General features: G+C 45.5%; 1 protein-coding gene across 3 annotated transcripts in view; it reads left to right on the forward strand.

Moving 5' to 3' along the window:
* The window catches only part of LOC129867891 (zinc finger MIZ domain-containing protein 1-like), a 470,202-nt gene extending 448,497 nt beyond the window's left edge, over nucleotides 1-21,705 (forward strand). For all 3 annotated transcript variants that reach the window (XM_055941400.1, XM_055941484.1, XM_055941567.1), the window contains 9 exons: nucleotides 4,985-5,063; nucleotides 5,272-5,403; nucleotides 5,939-6,044; nucleotides 7,794-8,022; nucleotides 8,269-8,337; nucleotides 8,583-8,818; nucleotides 9,406-9,557; nucleotides 13,210-13,455; nucleotides 20,772-21,705. In XM_055941400.1, coding sequence (XP_055797375.1) covers nucleotides 4,985-5,063; nucleotides 5,272-5,403; nucleotides 5,939-6,044; nucleotides 7,794-8,022; nucleotides 8,269-8,337; nucleotides 8,583-8,818; nucleotides 9,406-9,557; nucleotides 13,210-13,455; nucleotides 20,772-20,879 — 1,357 coding nt within the window. In that variant the 3' untranslated portion in view covers nucleotides 20,880-21,705. The remainder of the gene's footprint in view (nucleotides 1-4,984; nucleotides 5,064-5,271; nucleotides 5,404-5,938; nucleotides 6,045-7,793; nucleotides 8,023-8,268; nucleotides 8,338-8,582; nucleotides 8,819-9,405; nucleotides 9,558-13,209; nucleotides 13,456-20,771) is intronic.
* The last annotated feature ends 629 nt before the right edge of the window (nucleotides 21,706-22,334 follow it).

Genomic DNA, 22,334 nt, shown 5'->3' on the forward strand with positions numbered 1-22,334 from the left:
ACCCCTGCACCCTAACCCTACACCCTAACCCTACACCCTAACCCTACACTCTAACCCTACACCCTACCCCTACACCCTAACCCTACACTCTAACCCTGCACCCTAACCCTACACCCTAACCCTACACTCTAACCCTACACCCTACCCCTGCACCCTACACCCTAACCCTACACTCTAACCCTACACCCTACACCCTAACCCTACACCCTAACCCTACACCCTACACCCACACTCTAACCCTACACTCTAACCCTGCACCCTACACCCTAACCCTACACCCTAACCCTACACTCTAACCCGACACCCTAACCATACACCTTAACTCTACACCCTAACCCTACACCCTAAGCCTACACCCTAACCCTACACCCTAACCCTACACTCTAACCCGACACCCTAACCATACACCTTAACTCTACACCCTAACCCTACACCCTAACCCTACACTCTAACCCGACACCCTAACCATACACCTTAACTCTACACCCTAACCCTACACCCTAAGCCTACACCCTAACCCTACACCCTAACCCTACACTCTAACCCTACACTCTACCCCTACACCTTAACTCTAAACCCTAACCCTGCACCCTACACTCTAACCCTACACTCTAACCCTACACCCTGCACCCTACACCCTACACCCTAACCCTACACCCTACACCCTAACTCTACACCCTAACCCTACACCCTACCCCTGCACCCTAACCCTACACTCTAACCCTACACCCTAACCCTACACCCTAACCCTACACTCTAACCCTGCACCCTACCCCTGCACCCTACACCCTAACCCTACACTCTAACCCTACACTCTAACCCTACACCCTGCACCCTACACCCTAACCCTACACCCTAACCCTACACTCTAACCCTACACCCTAACACTACACCCTAACCCTACACTCTAACCCTACACCCTAACCATACACCTTAACTCTACACCCTAACCCTACACCCTACCCCTGCACCCTAACCCTACACCCTAAGCCTACACCCTAACCCTACACTCTAACCCTACACCCTAACCCTACACCCTACACTCTACACCCTAACCCTACACCCTAAGCCTACACCCTATCCCTACACCCTACAACCTACACCCTACACCCTACACCCTACCCCCTAACCCTACACCCTACCCCTACACCCTACCCCTACACCCTACACCCTACACCCTACCCCTACACCCTAACCCTACACCCTAACCCTACACTCTAACCCTACACCCTACCCCTGCACCCTAACCCTACACTCTAACCCTACACCCTAACCCTACACCCTAACCCTACACTCTAACCCTACACCCTACCCCTGCACCCTAACCCTACACCCTAACCCTACACTCTAACCCTACACCCTACCCCTACACCCTAACCCTACACTCTAACCCTGCACCCTAACCCTACACCCTAACCCTACACTCTAACCCTACACCCTACCCCTGCACCCTACACCCTAACCCTACACTCTAACCCTACACCCTGCATCCTACACCCTAACCCTACACTCTGAACCTACACTCTAACCCTACACCCTGCACCCTACACCCTAACCCTACACCCTAACCCTACACTCTAACCCTACACTCTAACCCTACACCCTGCACCCAACACCCTAACCCTACACTCTAACCCTACACCCTACACCCTAACTCTACACCCTACCCCTGCACCCTACACCCTACCCCTGCACCCTAACCCTACACCCTAACCCTACACCCTAACCCTACACTCTAACCCTACACCCTAACCCTACACCCTAACCCTACACTCTAACCCTACACTCTAACCCTACACCCTACCCCTGCACCCTAACCCTACACCCTAACCCTACACTCTAACCCTACACCCTACCCCTACACCCTAACCCTACACCCTAACCCTACACCCTAACCCTACACTCTAACCCTACACTCTAACCCTACACCCTGCACCCTATACCCTAACCCTACACTCTAACCCTACACTCTAACCCTACACCCTGCACCCTACACCCTAACCCTACACCCTAACCCTACACCCTACACCCTAACCCTACACTCTAACCATACACCCTAACCCTACACCCTACCCCTACACCCTAACTCTACACCCTACCCCTGCACCCTACCCCTACACCCTAACCATAGACACTAACCCTACACCCTAAGCCTACACCCTACCCCTAGACACTAACCCTACACCCTACCCCTACACCCTACCCCTAGACACTAACCCTACACCCTACCCCTACACCCTACCCCTAGACACTAACCCTACACCCTAAGCCTACACCCTAACCCTACACTCTAACCCTACACTCTAACCCTACACCCTGCACCCTACACCCTAACCCTACACCCTAACCATACACCCTAACCCTACACCCTAACCCTACACTCTAACCCTACACTCTAACCCTACACCCTGCACCCTACACCCTAACCCTACACTCTAACCCTACACCCTACACCCTAACTCTACACCCTACCCCTGCACCCTACACCCTACCCCTGCACCCTAACCCTACACCCTAACCCTACACTCTAACCCTACACCCTACCCCTACACCCTAACCCTACACTCTAACCCTGCACCCTAACCCTACACCCTAACCCTACACTCTAACCCTACACCCTACCCCTGCACCCTACACCCTAACCCTACACTCTAACCCTACACTCTAACCCTACACCCTGCACCCTACACCCTAACCCTACACCCTAACCCTACACCCTACACCCTAACCCTACACTCTAACCCTACACCCTAACCCTACACCCTACCCCTACACCCTAACTCTACACCCTACCCCTACACCCTAACCATAGACACTAACCCTACACCCTAAGCCTACACCCTACCCCTAGACACTAACCCTACACCCTACCCCTACACCCTACCCCTAGACACTAACCCTACACCCTACCCCTACACCCTACCCCTAGACACTAACCCTACACCCTGAGCCTACACCCTAACCCTACACTCTAACCCTACACCCTATACCCTACACCCTAACTCTACACCCTACACCCTACACCCTGAGCCTACACCCTAACCCTACACTCTAACCCTACACCCTATACCCTACACCCTAACTCTACACCCTACACCCTAACCCTACACCCTAACCCTACACCCTACACCCTAACCCTGCACCCTACACCCTACCCCTACACCCTACCCTACACCCTACCCCTACACCCTACACCCTACCCCTACACTCTAACCCTACACCCTAACCCTACACCCTAACCCTACACCCTACACCCTAACCCTGCACCCTACACCCTACCCCTACACCCTACCCCTACACCCTACCCCTACACCCTACACTCTAACCCTACACTCTAACCCTACACCCTAACCCTACACCCTACCCCTACACCCTAACCCTACACCCTAACCCTACACCCTAACTCTACACCCTATACCCTACCCTACACCCTATACCCTACCCCTACACCCTAACCCTACACCCTAACCCTACACCCTAACCCTACACCCTACCCCTACACCCTAACTCTACACCCTAACCCTACACCCTACACCCTAACCCTACACCATAACCCTACACCCTAACTCTACACCCTAACCCTACACTCTAACCCTACACTCTAACCCTACACCCTAACCCTACACCCTTCCCCTACACCCTAACTCTACACCCTAACCCTACACTCTAACCCTACACTCTAACCCTACACCCTAACCCTACACCCTACACCCTAACCCTACACCCTAACTCTACACCCTAACCCTACACTCTAACCCTACACCCTACACCCTACCCCTACACCCTAACCCTACACCCTACACCTTAACTCTACACCCTAACCCTACACCCTACCCCTACACCCTAAGCCTACACCCTAACTCTACACCCTAACCCTACACCCTAAACCCTAAACCCTACACCCTAACTCTACACCCTAAACCCTAACTCTACACCCTATACCCTACCCCTACACCCTAACTCTATACTCTACACCCTACACCCTAACCCTACACCCTACCCCTACACCCTACACCCTAACCCTATACTCTACACCCTACACCCTAACCCTACACCCTACACCCTAACTCTACACCCTAACTCTACACCCTAACCCTACACCCTACACCCTACCCCTACACCCTACCCCTACACCCTAACCTACACCCTCTATTGGTCAGTATGTAGGAGGGTGTTCCTCTATTGGTCAGTATGTAGGAGGGTGTTTCTCTATTGGTCAGTGATGTGTGTAAAGTACAGCCCTGATTTGTGATCAGGGTCCAGCTCTGTCATACATTTAATAATCTATACATTTTATAGATCCTAGTCATTTTAGATCCTTAGTCAGAGTGTACACTGTATATCCATCCTGTTGTTATCAGCCATTTTACAGATGCACTAGCTTTGGTCAATCCTTCTCCAAGAGCGAATTCGAGATTACAGTCTGGCCACGCTAGCTAATAGATGAATGGACAGGTTGTTCTGTTCTGTCCCCCTGCAGGTCAGATGTGGAACTGCAGTTTAAATGACAGGTTGTTCTGCTCTGTCCTCCTGCAGGTCAGATGTGGAACTGCAGTTTAAATGACAGGTTGTTCTGCTCTGTCCTCCTGCAGGTCAGATGTGGAACTGCAGTTTAAATGACAGGTTGTTCTGCTCTGTCCTCCTGCAGGTCAGATGTGGAACTGCAGTTTAAATGACAGGTTGTTCTGCTCTGTCCCCCTGCAGGTCAGATGTGGAACTGCAGTTTAAATGACAGGTTGTTCTGTTCTGTCCCCCTGCAGGTCAGATGTGGAACTGCAGTTTAAATGACAGGTTGTTCTGCTCTGTCCCCCTGCAGGTCAGATGTGGAACTGCAGTTTAAATGACAGGTTGTTCTGTTCTGTCCCCCTGCAGGTCAGATGTGGAACTGCAGTTTAAATGACAGGTTGTTCTGCTCTGTCCTCCTGCAGGTCAGATGTGGAACTGCAGTTTAAATGACAGGTTGTTCTGCTCTGTCCCCCTGCAGGTCAGATCTGGAGCTGCAGTTTAAATGTTACCATCACGAGGACCGACAAATGAACACCAACTGGCCCGCCTCTGTGCAGGTCAGTAAGAACACCACACACACACACATAAACACACACACACACACACACACACACTAACCGTCCCTTTCCTCTGTGCAGGTCAGTAAGAACACCACACACACACACACACACACACACACACACACACACACACACACACACACACACACACACACACACACACACACACACACACACACACTAACCGTCCCTTTCCTCTGTGCAGGTCAGTGTTAACGCCACGCCTCTCAACATCGAGCGCGGCGACAACAAGACGTCCCACAAGCCCCTGCACCTGAAACAAGTCTGCCAACCAGGAAGGAACACCATCCAGATCACAGTTACCGCCTGCTGCTGTGTGAGTACTGTACTGACAACAACAACCACTACTACTACTAATGGTGGTGATGATGATAATGATGGTGGTGATGATGGTGATGATGAGGAGAATTGTGGTGAGGATGAGGATGATTCTGGGGATGATGAAGAGGTATGTGGTGATGAGGAGGAGGATTGTGGTGATGATGAGGAGGATTGTGGTGATGATGAAGAGGTATGTGGTGATGAGGAGGAGGATTGTGGTGATGATGAGGAGGATTGTGGTGATGATGAGGAGGATTGTGGTGGTGATGAGGAGGATTGTGGTGATGAGGAGGAGAATTGTGGTGGTGATGAGGAGGATTGTGGTGGTGATGAGGATGATGTAATGATGATGAGGATGATGTGGTGGTGATGAGGATGATGGTGGTGATGAGGATGATGGTGGTGAAGAGGATGATGTAATGATAATGAGGATGATGGTGGTGAAGAGGATGAGGAAGATGGTGGTGATGAGGATGATGTAATGATGGTGGTGATAATGGTGATAATGATGATGCTCCTCTCCTCTACAGTCTCACCTGTTTGTACTGCAGCTGGTCCACAGACCGTCTGTCCGCTCCGTCCTGCAAGGCTTACTGAAGAAGAGGCTACTGCCTGCAGAGCACTGCATCACCAAAGGTACACTACTGGCATCCCTCTCTCTGGTACTGAGTGACCCTCTCTCTGGTACTGAGTGACCCTCTCTCTCTGGTACTGAGTGACCCTCTCTCTCTGGTACTGAGTGACCCTCTCTCTCTGGTACTGAGTGACCCTCTCTCTCTGGTACTGAGTGACCCTCTCTCTCTGGTACCGAGTGACTCTCTCCCTCTGGTACTGAGTGACCCTCGCCCTCTGGTACTGAGTGACCCTCGCCCTCTGGTACTGAGTGACCCTCTCTCTGGTACTGAGTGACCCTCTCTCTCTGGTACTGAGTGACCCTCTCTCTCTGGTACTGAGTGACTCTCTCTCTCTGGTACTGAGTGACTCTCTCTCTCTGGTACTGAGTGACTCTCTCTCTCTGGTACTGAGTGACCCTCGCCCTCTGGTACTGAGTGACCCTCTCTCTGGTACTGAGTGACCCTCTCTCTGGTACTGAGTGACCCTCTCCCTCTGGTACTGAGTGACCCTCTCCCTCTGGTACTGAGTGACCCTCTCCCTCTGGTACTGAGTGACCCTCTCCCTCTGGTACTGAGTGACCCTCGCCCTCTGGTACTGAGTGACCCTCGCCCTCTGGTACTGAGTGACCCTCGCCCTCTGGTACTGTGACCCTCTCTCTCTGGTACTGAGTGACCCTCTCTCTCTGATTGATTGATTTTATTTGACCTTTTAAACTGAACATGTGTCTACATAGCTTTTTAAAATCATCAAGAACAACACAATAAAGTTGACCCCTTATCTCCACTGTGGTCCTCCTCCCATCTCCACTGTGGTCCTCCTCTCATCTCCATTGTGGTCCTCCTCCCATCTCCATTGTGATCCTCCTCTCATCTCCATTGTGGTCTTCCTCCCATCTCCCTTATTCCCATTGTGGTCTTCCTCCCATCTCCCTTATTCCCATTGTGGTCTTCCTCCCATCTCCCTTATTCCCATTGTGGTCTTCCTCCCATCTCCCTTATTCCCATTGTGGTCTTCCTCCCATCTCCCTTATTCCCATTGTGGTCTTCCTCCCATCTCCCTTATTCCCATTGTGGTCTTCCTCCCATCTCCCTTATTCCCATTGTGGTCTTCCTCCCATCTCCCTTATTCCCATTGTGGTCTTCCTCCCATCTCCCTTATTCCCATTGTGGTCTTCCTCCCATCTCCCTTATTCCCATTGTGGTCTTCCTCCCATCTCCCTTATTCCCATTGTGGTCTTCCTCCCATCTCCCTTATTCCCATTGTGGTCTTCCTCCCATCTCCCTTATTCCCATTGTGGTCCTCCTCCCATCTCCCTTATTCCCATTGTGGTCCTCCTCCCATCTCCCTTATTCCCATTGTGGTCTTCCTCCCATCTCCCTTATTCCCATTGTGGTCTTCCTCCCATCTCCCTTATTCCCATTGTGGTCTTCCTCCCATCTCCCTTATTCCCATTGTGGTCTTCCTCCCATCTCCCTTATTCCCATTGTGGTCCTCCTCCCATCTCCCTTATTCCCATTGTGGTCTTCCTCCCATCTCCCTTATTCCCATTGTGGTCTTCCTCCCATCTCCCTTATTCCCATTGTGGTCCTCCTCCCATCTCCCTTATTCCCATTGTGGTCCTCCTCCCATCTCCCTTATTCCCATTGTGGTCCTCCTCCCATCTCCCTTATTCCCATTGTGGTCTTCCTCCCATCTCCATTGTGGTCTTCCTCCCATCTCCATTGTGGTCTTCCTCCCATCTCCATTGTGGTCTTCCTCCCATCTCCCCAGTTAAGAGAAACTTCAGCAGCGTAGCGACGTCCTCTGTGAACACCACTCTGAACGGCGAGGACGGCGTCGAACAGACGGCCATCAAGGTCTCCCTCAAATGTCCAATCACCTTCCGGCGGATCCAACTTCCCGCCAGAGGTCACGACTGTAAACACGTCCAGTGCTTTGATTTGGAATCCTACTTACAGTTGAACTGTGAGCGAGGAACGTGGCGATGTCCAGTATGCAAGTAAGTTGGGACTGCAGTTGAACACGGGGTGGACGATCCTACCCTGGCTGGGTGAACCTGGAGCTGTTACAGTCATGTTGAAATAATGGGCACTGTCCCCTTTTAAAACTACATTGAATAAAATGATTTATGCTATATGTGAAATACTCAGTTAATAAACAAAGAGTTGAAAAGATCAATGACCACTCTGATGGTTACCTTCTGTATTCAGTCCGTAATGTTTATGTCCTCTCTCTCCCTCCACAGTAAAACAGCATTATTAGAGGGACTAGAAGTTGACCAGTACATGTGGGGGATTCTAAATGCCATCCAAAAGTAAGATGGCTGTCCCAACATCCTCACCCATACTCATCAACACCCCCTCCTGCACCAATCACCATGAACGTTATCACTTATCAACCTCCTTGAGAGATTTTTTTTAAAGATATTAACACTATGTTTTTGACTTCTGTAAAGTGCAACCATTGTTTATTGGGATAATAATAATAAAGTAATAAAGAGCTGTGGAGCAGCAAATATTCATTCTTTCTCTTGACGTCATCTCACTATTTCCCTCCCAGCTCGGAGTTTGAGGAGGTGACCATAGACCCTTCGTGTAGTTGGAGACCTGTGGCCATCAAGACTGATATCCACATCAAGGAGGATCCAGATGGACCCATGGCCAAGAGGTTCAAGACCATGAGCCCCACCCAGATGACCCTGCCCAACGTGATGGAGATGATCGCCCTGCTCGGCCCAGGGCCCTCGCCCTACCAGCCCCAACAGGGGGGCAACAACAGCGAATACGGGAGCCATGGTACATTATTTACTTAGCCTCTTTCTTCCTAACTTAATCCTCTTAGTTCCTGGAGGAACATAGAACCAAGGTACATTATTTAGAGATACTTTCTTCCTAACTTAATCCTCTTCGTTCCTGGAGGAACATATGGCCAAGGTACATTATTTACTTAGCCTCTTTCTTCCTAACTTAATCATCTTAGTTCCTGGAGGAACATAGGACCAAGGTACATTATTTAGAGATACTTTCTTCCTAACTTAATCCTCTTAGTTCCTGTAGGAACATAGGGCCAAGGTACATTGTTTACTTAGCCTCTTTCTTCCTAACTTAAACCTCTTAGTTCCTGGAGGAACATAGGACCAAGGTACATTATTTACTTAGCCTCTTTCTTCCTAACTTAATCCTCTTAGTTCCTGGAGGATCATAGGGCCAAGGTACCAACAATGGGTTTTTAGATTATATTTCTGTGTACATAAAAACATAGAACAAGAGCCTCTATTTATATCTGTACTTATATCATAGTGATTATGTGATTTGAAAAATAAATAAAAATAAAATAACCTCTAAAAGTAACTTGCTTGTTTTGATTTTTGTTGTGTTACTAGGTAACAATTACCAGGGCCACAGCGGGGGCTTTGACTTCCCCCATGGGAACCCCGGTGGTACGACCATGAACGACTTCATGCACGGCCCCGCTCTGTCCCACCCGCCAGACATGGCACAGGACAAACCCCTCTCACACAGCATGCCTGACTCTGTAAGTTAAAGTTTACACATTTTCAAGTTTACTGCCATGTGTGATGTATACAGAGGGTAGTGCGTACGGCCCAGTACATCACTGGGGCCAAGCTTCCTGTCATCCAGGATCTCTATACCAGATGGTGTCAGAGGAAGGCCCTAAAAATTGTCAAAGACTCCAGCCACCCTAGTCATAGTCTGTTCTCTCTGCTACCACACGACAAGCGGAACCGGAGTGCCAAGTTTAGGTCCAAAAGGCTTCGTAACCTCTCTGGTATCATTGGGACGCTAACCCCCACCTCGACAACAGCCAGTGAAATTGCAGGGCGCCAAATTCAAACAACAGAAATCCCATAATTAAAATTCCTCAAACATACAAGTATTATACACCATTTTAAAGCTAAACTTCTTGTTAATCCAACCACAGTGTCCGATTTCAAAAAGGCTTTACGGCGAAAGCACACCATGTGATTATGTTAGGACAGCGCCTAGCCACAGAACAACATACAGACATTTTCCAGCCAAGGAGGACTCACAAAAGTCAGAAATAGCGATTAAATTAATCACTTACCTTTGATGATCTTCATCTGGTGGCACTCCCAGGACTCCATGTTAAATAATAAATGTTAGTTTTGTTCGATAATGTCCCTCTTTATGTCCAAAAACCTCCGTTTAGTTCAGTAATCCAAAGGCACAAAGCGCGCTCTCAACATCCAGACGAAAAGTCAAAAAAGTACAATAAAAGTTTGTAGAAACATGTCAAAGAATGTTTAAAATCAATCCTCAGGTAGTTTTTGTCATAAATAATCGATAATATTTCAAACGGACCAAAGCTTCGTCAACAGCAAAGGAGAAACAAGAAAGGCGCTCTGGAGTCATGTCTGGACATTTCCACTGTCCACTCATTGGAAGTGCTGAAACAATGCCTAAAGACTGGCCACGAGTAGAAAAAGCCATAGAGATCGTGAACTGGGTCCAAAGCCTTTGTATGGTGGATAGGCTTTCAATGGAAAAACAGCCTTTCCAAATATTAGTACTTCCTGGATGGATTTTCCTCAGGTTTTCGCCTGTCATATCAGTTCTGTTATACTTACATATATTGTTCTAACAGTTTTGGAAACTTTAGAGTGTTTTCTATCCAAATCGACCAATTATATGCATATCCTAGCTTCTGGGCCTGAGTAGCAGGCAGTTTAATTTGGGCACGCTTTTCATCCAAAATTCCGAATGCTGCCCCCTACCCTAGTGAAGTTAACAGCATCTACCCCCGAGCCATAAGACTCCTGAACAGCTAATCAAAGGGCTTTCCAGACCCCTCTTTTACACTGCTGCTACTCTCTGTTTATTATCTATACATAGTCACTTTAACTCTACCTGCATGTAAATATTACCTCAATTACCTCGACTAACCGGTGCCCCCACACATTGACTCTGTACCGGTACCCTCTGTATATAGTCTCCCCATTGACACTATACCGGTACCCCCTGTATATAGCCTCCACATTGACTCTGTACCGTAACACCCTGTCAATAGCCTCCACATTGACTCTGTACCGTAACACCCTGTATATAGCCTCCACATTGACTCTGTACCGTAACACCTTGTATATAGCCTCCACATTGACTCTGTACCGTAACACTCTGTATATAGCCTCCACATTGACTCTGTACCAGTACCCCCTGTATATAGCCTCCACATTGACTCTGTACTGGTACCCCCTGTATATAGCCTCCACATTGACTCTGTACCGGTACCTCCTGTATATAGCCTCCACATTGACTCTGTACCGTAACACCCTGTATATAGCCTCCACATTGACTCTGTACCGGTACCCCCTGTATATAGCCTCCACATTGACTCTGTACCGGTACCCCCTGTATATAGCCTCCACATTGACTCTGTACCGTAACACCCTGTATATAGCCTCCACATTGACTCTGTACCGGTACCCCCTGTATATAGCCTCCACATTGACTCTGTACCGTAACACCCTGTATATAGCCTCCACATTGACTCTGTACCGGTACCCCCTGTATATAGCCTCCACATTGACTCTGTACCGTAACACTCTGTATATAGCCTCCACATTGACTCTGTACCAGTACCCCCTGTATATAGCCTCCACATTGACTCTGTACTGCCTCCACATTGACTCTGTACCGTAACACCTTGTATATAGCCTCCACATTGACTCTGTACCGTAACACTCTGTATATAGCCTCCACATTGACTCTGTACCAGTACCCCCTGTATATAGCCTCCACATTGACTCTGTACCGGTACCTCCTGTATATAGCCTCCACATTGACTCTGTACCGTAACACCCTGTATATAGCCTCCACATTGACTCTGTACCGGTACCCCCTCTATATAGCCTCCACATTGACTCTGTACTGCTACCCCCTGTATATAGCCTCCACATTGACTCTGTACCGTAACACCCTGTATATAGCCTCCACATTGACTCTGTACCATAACACCCTGTATATAGCCTCCACATTGACTCTGTACCGTAACACCCTGTATATAGCCTCCACATTGACTCTGTACCGTAACACCCTGTATATAGCCTCCACATTGACTCTGTACCAGTACCCCCTGTATATAGCCTCCACATTGACTCTGTACCGTAACACCCTGTATATAGCCTCCACATTGACTCTGTACCGTAACACCCTGTATATAGCCTCCACATTGACTCTGTACCGTTACACCCTGTATATAGCCTCCACATTGACTCTGTACCGTAACACCCTGTATATAGCCTCCACATTGTTATTTTACTGCTATTTTACTGTTTAATTATTTGTTACTTATATTTTCAACCCAAAAAAATTCTACTTATCTATTTTTTTACTTAACACTTATTTGTATTTGTTTCTTAACTTCTTAAAGCATTGTTGGTTAAGGGCTTGTAGCTAAGCATTTCACTGTTGTATTTGGCGCATGTGACAAATACAATTTGATTTGAACATGGGTAATCTTACTAACTGTAAGAGTCACTCAGTGTACAGGTTATATGTAAGCAACTGCAGTAAGCTTTAACACTGCAGACATGGAAGTGATTTCCTATTAGCTTCAACCCTGTTCTAATTTACATGTCCCAACTCACACTAATCTCAATGCTTCTCTCTCTCTCTCTCTCTTCTCTCTCTCTCTCTGTGTCTCTCTCTCTCTCTCTCTCTCTCTCTCTCTCTCTCTCTCTCTCTCTCTCTTCTCTCTCTCTTCTCTCTCTCTTCTCTCTCTCTGTGTCTCTCTTCTCTCTCTCTCTTCTCTCTCTCTTCCCTCTCTCTGTGTCTCTCTCTCTCTCTCTCTCTGTGTCTCTCTCTCTCTCTCTCTCTCTCTCTCTCTCTCTCTCTCTCTCTCTCTCTCTCTCTCTCTCTCTCTCTCTCTCTCTCTCTCTCTCTCTCTCTTCTCTCTCTCTCTCTCTCTCTTCTCTCTCTCTGTGTCTCTCTGTCTCTCTGTCTCTGTGTCTCTCTCTCTGTCTCTGTGTCTCTCTCTCTGTCTCTGTCTCTCTGTCTCTCTGTCTCTGTCTCTCTCTCTCTCTCTCTCTCTCTCTCTCGCTCTTCTCTCTCTCTCTCTCTCTCTCTCTCTCTCTCTCTCTCTCTCTCTCTCTCTCTCTCTCTCTCTCTCTCTCTCTCTCTCTCTCTCTCTCTTCCTCCCTTCTCAGATACCTCATCCTGCCAACACTAACCAGTCCCACAACTTGTCACAGCAGAGCTTACACGCCCCATCTCACCCCGGCAGCCAATCGGGACAGCCGTTGCATCACAGTGGGCCTCCTCAGCCGTCACGACAACAGGCTCCGCCCCCACAGCAACAACAGCCCGGCCCTAACAATCATCCTCAGCAGCACGGCGACCCCTTAGAGGGACTGGGTGGAGGGCTCCCAGATATGCCCGAACCTTCCTTGGATGTAAGTTAGACACACATGGGTTACGTTCCCAAATGGCAACCTATTCCCTATATAGTGCACTACTTATTTAGAAAATAGGGTGCCATTTGAGATGTATACAGTGGGGCAAAAAAGTATTTAGTCAGCCACCAATTGTGCAAGTTCTCCCACTTAAAAAGATGAGAGAGGCCTGTAATTTTCATCATAGGTACACTTCAACTATGACAGACAAAATGAGAAAAAAAAATCCAGAAAATCACATTGTAGGATTTTTTGTGAATTTATTTGCAAATTATGGTGGAAAATAGGTATTTGGTCATCTACAAACAAGCAAGATTTCTGGCTCTCACAGACCTGTAACTTCTTCTTTAAGAGGCTCCTCTGTCCTCCACTCGTTACCTGTATTAATGGCACCTGTTTGAACTTGTTATCACTATAAAAGACACCTGTCCACAACCTCAAACAGTCACACTCCAAACTTCACTATGGCCAAGACCAAAGAGCTGTCAAAGGACACCAGAAACAAAATGGTAGACCTGCACCAGGCTGGGAAGACTGAATCTGCAATAGGTAAGCAGCTTGGTTTGAAGAAATCAACTGTGGGAGCAATTATTAGGAAATGGAAGACATACAAGACCACTGATATTCTCCCTCGATCTGGGGCTCCACGCAAGATCTCACCCCGTGGGGTCAAAATGATCACAAGAACGGTGGGCAAAAATCCCAGAACCACACGGGGGGACCTAGTGAATGACCTGCAGAGAGCTGGGACCAAAGTAACAACGCCTACCATCAGTAACACACTACGCCGCCAGGGACTCAAATCCTGCAGTGCCAGACGTGTCCCCCTGCTTAAGCCAGTGCATGTCCAGGCCCGTCTGAAGTTTGCTAGAGAGCATTTGGATGATCCAGAAGAAGATTGGGAGAATGTCATATGGTCAGATGAAACCAAAATATAACTTTTTGGTAAAAACTCAACTCGTCGTGTTTGGAGGACAAAGAATGCTGAGTTGCATCCAAAGAACACCATACCTACTGTGAAGCATGGGGGTGGAAACATCATGCTTGGGGCTGTTTTTCTGCAAAGGGACCAGGACGACTGATCCGTGTATAGGAAAGAATGAATGGGGCCATGTATCGTGAGATTTTGAGTGAAAACCTCCTTCCATCAGCAAGGGCATTGAAGATGAAACGTGGCTGGGTCTTTCAGCATGACAATGATCCCAAACACAACGCCCGGGCAACGAAGGAGTGGCTTCGTAAGAAGCATTTCAAGGTCCTGGAGTGGCCTAGCCAGTCTCCAGATCTCAACCCCATAGAAAATCTTTGGAGGGAGTTGAAAGTCCGTGTTGCCCAGCAACAGCCCCAAAACATCACTGCTCTAGAGGAGATCTGCATGGAGGAATGGGCCAAAATACCAGCAACAGTGTTTGAAAACCTTGTGAAGACTTACAGAAAACGTTTGACCTCTGTCATTGCCAACAAAAGGTATATAACAAAGTATTGAGAAACTTTTGTTATTGACCAAATACTTATTTTCCACCATAATTTGTAAATAAATTCATTCAAAATCTGACAATGTGATTTTCTGGATTTTTTTTTCTCATTTTGTCTGTCATAGTTGAAGTGTACCTATGATGAAAATTACAGGCCTCTCATCTTTTTAAGTGGGAGAACTTGCTCAATTGGTGGCTGACTAAATACCTTTTTGCCCCACTGTATATTAGTGATGGGTTATGGGTTAACCGTGGGTGATGAGTCGGGTTGTCCCATGGTGTCTGAGGTTATATCCACGTGGTGGGTGGGTGATGAGTCGTGTTGTCACACGGTGGGTTAAAGGTCATGAAATATTGCGTGACTGAACGTTGAATAAAGAGAAATCAATGGATTAAAAATCCATAATTGAATTAATTTTGTTTGATTTTTATCTACAGGCTACATATTATTTATTTATTTTTGTTTGTTTTATCTGCTGTTATTGCGTAATCCTAAGCTTTACGGCCTAACACCTCGATCACACCGACAGCGTTGCGGCGCAAAACGGTACGCAGCATCATCTGGATACGTGTCCAACAAACGTTAAACATTCACCTTCTGCTAGCATTTCTGTCAAACCCTCTACTCAGACAGTTTGACGCCATACGTTAGATAAATCCTACCTACGCACCACACAGACAGTTTGACGCCATACGTTAGATAAATCCTACCTACGCACCACACAGACAGTTTGACGCCATACGTTAGATAAATCCTACCTCCGCACCACACAGAAGAAGCAACTGCCTCAGCAACACTGCAGGGCAAACGCAGCGTTTCACTGGAAAGGAATGTACTTCTGGTACCAAACTGAAACCACGCTGTCGGTGTGATCGAAGCGTAACTGTATGCGCACCAAATACACAAAAAAAAAAATAAGTTACTGTCGGATCCACTGAGGTAAAAAGGACTGTGAGAAAAGCTGTGAAATGGAGAGTTGAAAATAGTTGAAAATAAAAAAGACGGGAGGGCCAGATCAGTAGCCTAATGTTTGATTTTCGCATGTAGTCGGGCGGTTGCGAATGGATTATTAGCAATTGCTGGTGGCTGTGGGTATGGCGGGTGGCTGTGGGTATGGCGGGTGGCTGTGGGTATGGCGGGTGGTTGTGGGTATGGCGGGTGGCTGTGGGTATGGCGGGTGGCTGTGGGTATGGCGGGTGGCTGTGGGTATGGCGGGTGGCTGTGGGTATGGCGGGTGGCTGTGGGTATGGCGGGTGGGTGTGGGTATGGCGGGTGGTTGTGGGTATGGCGGGTGGCTGTGGGTATGGCGGGTGGTTGTGGGTATGGCGGGTGGCTGTGGGTATGGCGGGTGGCTGTGGGTATGGCGGGTGGCTGTGGGTATGGCGGGTGGCTGTGGGTATGGCGGGTGGGTGTGGGTTTTGTGGGTGACTAGGTATTTCAGGGGGTTGTGGGTATTGCAGGGGGTTGTGGGTATTGCAGGGGTGTGTGGGTATTGCAGGGGGTTGTGGGTATTGCAGGGGGTGTGGGTATTGCAGGGGGTTGTGGGTATTGCAGGGGGTTGTGGGTATTGCAGGGGGTTGTGGGTATTGCAGGGGGTTGTGGGTATTGCAGGGGGTTGTGGGTATTGCAAGGGGTTGTGGGTATTGCAGGGGGTTGTGGGTATTGCAGGGGGTTGTGGGTATTGCAGGGGGTGTGGGTATTTCAGGGGGTTGTGGGTATTGCAGGGGGTTGTGGGTATTGCAGGGGGTTGTGGGTATTGCAGGGGGTTGTGGGTATTGCAAGGGGTTGTGGGTATTGCAGGGGGTTGTGGGTATTGCAGGGGGTTGTGGGTATTGCAGGGGGTTGTGGGTATTGCAAGGGGTTGTGGGTATTGCAGGGGGTTGTGGGTATTGCGGGTGGGTGTGAGTAAACAAACAGCTGACCAGTGCATCACTAGTATACATGTTTTCTGTGTTGTTGTTTTTTTGACATTGTTTATTGGGATTTGATATGTTTCAAAGTGGACCAGAATAGATCCTACATTGTTTATTGGGATTTGATATGTTTCAAAGTGGACCAGAATAGATCCTACATTGTTTATTGGGATTTGATATGTTTCAAAGTGGACCAGAATAGATCCTACATTGTTTATTGGGATTTGATATGTTTCAAAGTGGACCAGAATAGATCCTACATTGTTTATTGGGATTTGATATGTTTCAAAGTGGACCAGAATAGATCCTACATTGTTTATTGGGATTTGATATGTTTCAAAGTGGACCAGAATAGATCCTACATTGTTTATTGGGATTTGATATGTTTCAAAGTGGACCAGAATAGATCCTACATTGTTTATTGGGATTTGATATGTTTCACAGTGGACCAGAATAGATCCTACATTGTTTATTGGGATTTGATATGTTTCAAAGTGGACCAGAATAGATCCTACATTGTTTATTGGGATTTGATATGTTTCAAAGTGGACCAGAATAGATCCTACATTGTTTATTGGGATTTGATATGTTTCAAAGTGGACCAGAATAGATCCTACATTGTTTATTGGGATTTGATATGTTTCAAAGTGGACCAGAATAGATCCTACATTGTTTATTGGGATTTGATATGTTTCAAAGTGGACCAGAATAGATCCTACATTGTTTATTGGGATTTGATATGTTTCAAAGTGGACCAGAATAGATCCTACATTGTTTATTGGGATTTGATATGTTTCACAGTGGACCAGAATAGATCCTACATTGTTTATTGGGATTTGATATGTTTCAAAGTGGACCAGAATAGATCCTACATTGTTTATTGGGATTTGATATGTTTCAAAGTGGACCAGAATAGATCCTACATTGTTTATTGGGATTTGATATGTTTCACAGTGGACCAGAATAGATCCTACATTGTTTATTGGGATTTGATATGTTTCACAGTGGACCAGAATAGATCCTACATTGTTTATTGGGATTTGATATGTTTCAAAGTGGACCAGAATAGATCCTACATTGTTTATTGGGATTTGATATGTTTCAAAGTGGACCAGAATAGATCCTACATTGTTTATTGGGATTTGATATGTTTCAAAGTGGACCAGAATAGATCCTACATTGTTTATTGGGATTTGATATGTTTCAAAGTGGACCAGAATAGATCCTACATTGTTTATTGGGATTTGATATGTTTCAAAGTGGACCAGAATAGATCCTACATTGTTTATTGGGATTTGATATGTTTCAAAGTGGACCAGAATAGATCCTACATTGTTTATTGGGATTTGATATGTTTCAAAGTGGACCAGAATAGATCCTACATTGTTTATTGGGATTTGATATGTTTCAAAGTGGACCAGAATAGATCCTACATTGTTTATTGGGATTTGATATGTTTCAAAGTGGACCAGAATAGATCCTACATTGTTTATTGGGATTTGATATGTTTCAAAGTGGACCAGAATAGATCCTACATTGTTTATTGGGATTTGATATGTTTCAAAGTGGACCAGAATAGATCCTACATTGTTTATTGGGATTTGATATGTTTCACAGTGGACCAGAATAGATCCTACATTGTTTATTGGGATTTGATATGTTTCACAGTGGACCAGAATAGATCCTACATTGTTTATTGGGATTTGATATGTTTCACAGTGGACCAGAATAGATCCTACATTGTTTATTGGGATTTGATATGTTTCAAAGTGGACCAGAATAGATCCTACATTGTTTATTGGGATTTGATATGTTTCAAAGTGGACCAGAATAGATCCTACATTGTTTATTGGGATTTGATATGTTTCAAAGTGGACCAGAATAGATCCTACATTGTTTATTGGGATTTGATATGTTTCAAAGTGGACCAGAATAGATCCTACATTGTTTATTGGGATTTGATATGTTTCAAAGTGGACCAGAATAGATCCTACATTGTTTATTGGGATTTGATATGTTTCAAAGTGGACCAGAATAGATCCTACATTGTTTATTGGGATTTGATATGTTTCAAAGTGGACCAGAATAGATCCTACATTGTTTATTGGGATTTGATATGTTTCAAAGTGGACCAGAATAGATCCTACATTGTTTATTGGGATTTGATATGTTTCAAAGTGGACCAGAATAGATCCTACATTGTTTATTGGGATTTGATATGTTTCAAAGTGGACCAGAATAGATCCTACATTGTTTATTGGGATTTGATATGTTTCACAGTGGACCAGAATAGATCCTACATTGTTTATTGGGATTTGATATGTTTCACAGTGGACCAGAATAGATCCTACATTGTTTATTGGGATTTGATATGTTTCACAGTGGACCAGAATAGATCCTACATTGTTTATTGGGATTTGATATGTTTCAAAGTGGACCAGAATAGATCCTACATTGTTTATTGGGATTTGATATGTTTCAAAGTGGACCAGAATAGATCCTACATTGTTTATTGGGATTTGATATGTTTCAAAGTGGACCAGAATAGATCCTACATTGTTTATTGGGATTTGATATGTTTCAAAGTGGACCAGAATAGATCCTACATTGTTTATTGGGATTTGATATGTTTCAAAGTGGACCAGAATAGATCCTACATTGTTTATTGGGATTTGATATGTTTCAAAGTGGACCAGAATAGATCCTACATTGTTTATTGGGATTTGATATGTTTCAAAGTGGACCAGAATAGATCCTACATTGTTTATTGGGATTTGATATGTTTCAAAGTGGACCAGAATAGATCCTACATTGTTTATTGGGATTTGATATGTTTCAAAGTGGACCAGAATAGATCCTACATTGTTTATTGGGATTTGATATGTTTCAAAGTGGACCAGAATAGATCCTACATTGTTTATTGGGATTTGATATGTTTCAAAGTGGACCAGAATAGATCCTACATTGTTTATTGGGATTTGATATGTTTCACAGTGGACCAGAATAGATCCTACATTGTTTATTGGGATTTGATATGTTTCACAGTGGACCAGAATAGATCCTACATTGTTTATTGGGATTTGATATGTTTCACAGTGGACCAGAATAGATCCTACATTGTTTATTGGGATTTGATATGTTTCAAAGTGGACCAGAATAGATCCTACATTGTTTATTGGGATTTGATATGTTTCAAAGTGGACCAGAATAGATCCTACATTGTTTATTGGGATTTGATATGTTTCAAAGTGGACCAGAATAGATCCTACATTGTTTATTGGGATTTGATATGTTTCAAAGTGGACCAGAATAGATCCTACATTGTTTATTGGGATTTGATATGTTTCAAAGTGGACCAGAATAGATCCTACATTGTTTATTGGGATTTGATATGTTTCAAAGTGGACCAGAATAGATCCTACATTGTTTATTGGGATTTGATATGTTTCAAAGTGGACCAGAATAGATCCTACATTGTTTATTGGGATTTGATATGTTTCAAAGTGGACCAGAATAGATCCTACATTGTTTATTGGGATTTGATATGTTTCAAAGTGGACCAGAATAGATCCTACATTGTTTATTGGGATTTGATATGTTTCACAGTGGACCAGAATAGATCCTACATTGTTTATTGGGATTTGATATGTTTCACAGTGGACCAGAATAGATCCTACATTGTTTATTGGGATTTGATATGTTTCACAGTGGACCAGAATAGATCCTACATTGTTTATTGGGATTTGATATGTTTCAAAGTGGACCAGAATAGATCCTACATTTGTGATGAGATACATTGGAATGAAATGTGCAGATGTTTTTTTTGTGACGTTTTTTCATTCAGCGTTTCCATGTCAACGTGAGATCAACCTTCTCATACGGATCTTTACTAACCAGTTCTTTTCCTCTTGTCCCCTTCCTCTGTAGCTCCTTCCGGAGCTGGCTAACCCAGATGACTTGTTGTCTTACCTGGATCCTCCAGACCTCCCGAGCAGTAGCAATGATGACCTGCTCTCGCTCTTCGAAAACAACTGACTCTGATTCTAGATCAGTTCATAAAAACATTTATAGGACTGCCTGGAGTTGGACCTATTAACCTCTGACCTGAGACCTGCTCCAGTACTTGACAAACACAAAGATGCACTCCCTTTCTCCTCTTCCTCTTGTACAGTTTGCATTGATTCTCCAGCCGACTGACTGACTGACTGACTGACAGACTGACTGACAGACTGACAGACTGACTGAACAATGTTTTAAAACTCAAAAAAGACAGAGCAGGACAGGGTAGGGCAGTGAGTGACGCCTGCCTCCCTGCTTGTCTGCCTCCCGCTGCAGCGTCCCTCATGTGACCATCGATGATACCAGCTATCTGATATTCAGTTCATTTTGTATGCCACCAGTGTCTGTGTTCACATTTAGGAAAGTGTTGATGCGTTTTTTTAATATTCATATTTTGTTTCCTTTTAAAGAGAGAAATAAAAAGGAATTCATTAAATATATAAGGGAGAAAAAAAGATATTGATAAAACGACATGTCCTGCACTATCTGGCCAGTGTGTGTAATATCCACGTTATTATTTTACCTTATAAGGGCGTCTCAGCTTCCTGTTGTTCCAAACGTTGTCACGGTTACTGTTCCCGGGACTGGTTACTGCGTATCACTGTTTGTCTGTCTCTCTGTCTGTCACTGCACATCATGTGAAAGCACAAGATATAACAACACATACATCTCAAAGGGAACAAAAAAAACACATTTAAAGTGAAATAGCTTTTTCTAACACTATTACTAAAACGTTTCTGAGAAATGTCAGATTTTTTGGAATGTTCAACAGCTCCCACTTTAGTTTCAACAACAACAACAACAACAACAAAAAACGTTTTGGTTCAAAGAATTTTGGGGGAGGGGGAGGGGGGGGTGGAAGAAATCTTCCCTCCTTTTTTTGATAAAAAAAGAGCGATGGAGGAAACCAAGTGGAGGGAGAAGGCAGCGCCGGGGGGGGGGGTCTACCCTACAACATAGACATTTAGAATCTCCAATCAGAGAAATGCATTTCTGTACTGTTACTGTATCTAGTTGCTATATTGTCCTGGACAGAGTAGAGTCACCAATTGATTGATTAATTGATAGAGTCATCAGTGGTAAAGGAAAGCAGGCGTGGGAGAATGATGTGTGTTTACCAGGGTTTGGGTCAATTTATATTGAAGGCAGTCAATTCAGGAAGTTAACTAAAATTCCAATTAAATAATTAAAACAGGGCATCTATTTTCAATGACTTCTCAATAAGCTGAAAAAGGAGAAGCTATTTAACTATGTCGACATATGTCAACATATCACTTCCTGAATTGATTGACTGAATTGTCCCCAACCCTGTGGGTTACTATTTGAGTATCCTGTCAGGCCGATATCAAGCTAGTTAGATCTCCTATCTTATCCGTCTTTCTTCTCTGCATGCACCGCCTGATGTTGCTCCTCTTATCATTCTCTCTTATC

The sequence above is a fragment of the Salvelinus fontinalis genome, chromosome 1, assembly GCF_029448725.1.
Source record: "Salvelinus fontinalis isolate EN_2023a chromosome 1, ASM2944872v1, whole genome shotgun sequence".
Taxonomy (NCBI): domain Eukaryota; kingdom Metazoa; phylum Chordata; class Actinopteri; order Salmoniformes; family Salmonidae; genus Salvelinus; species Salvelinus fontinalis.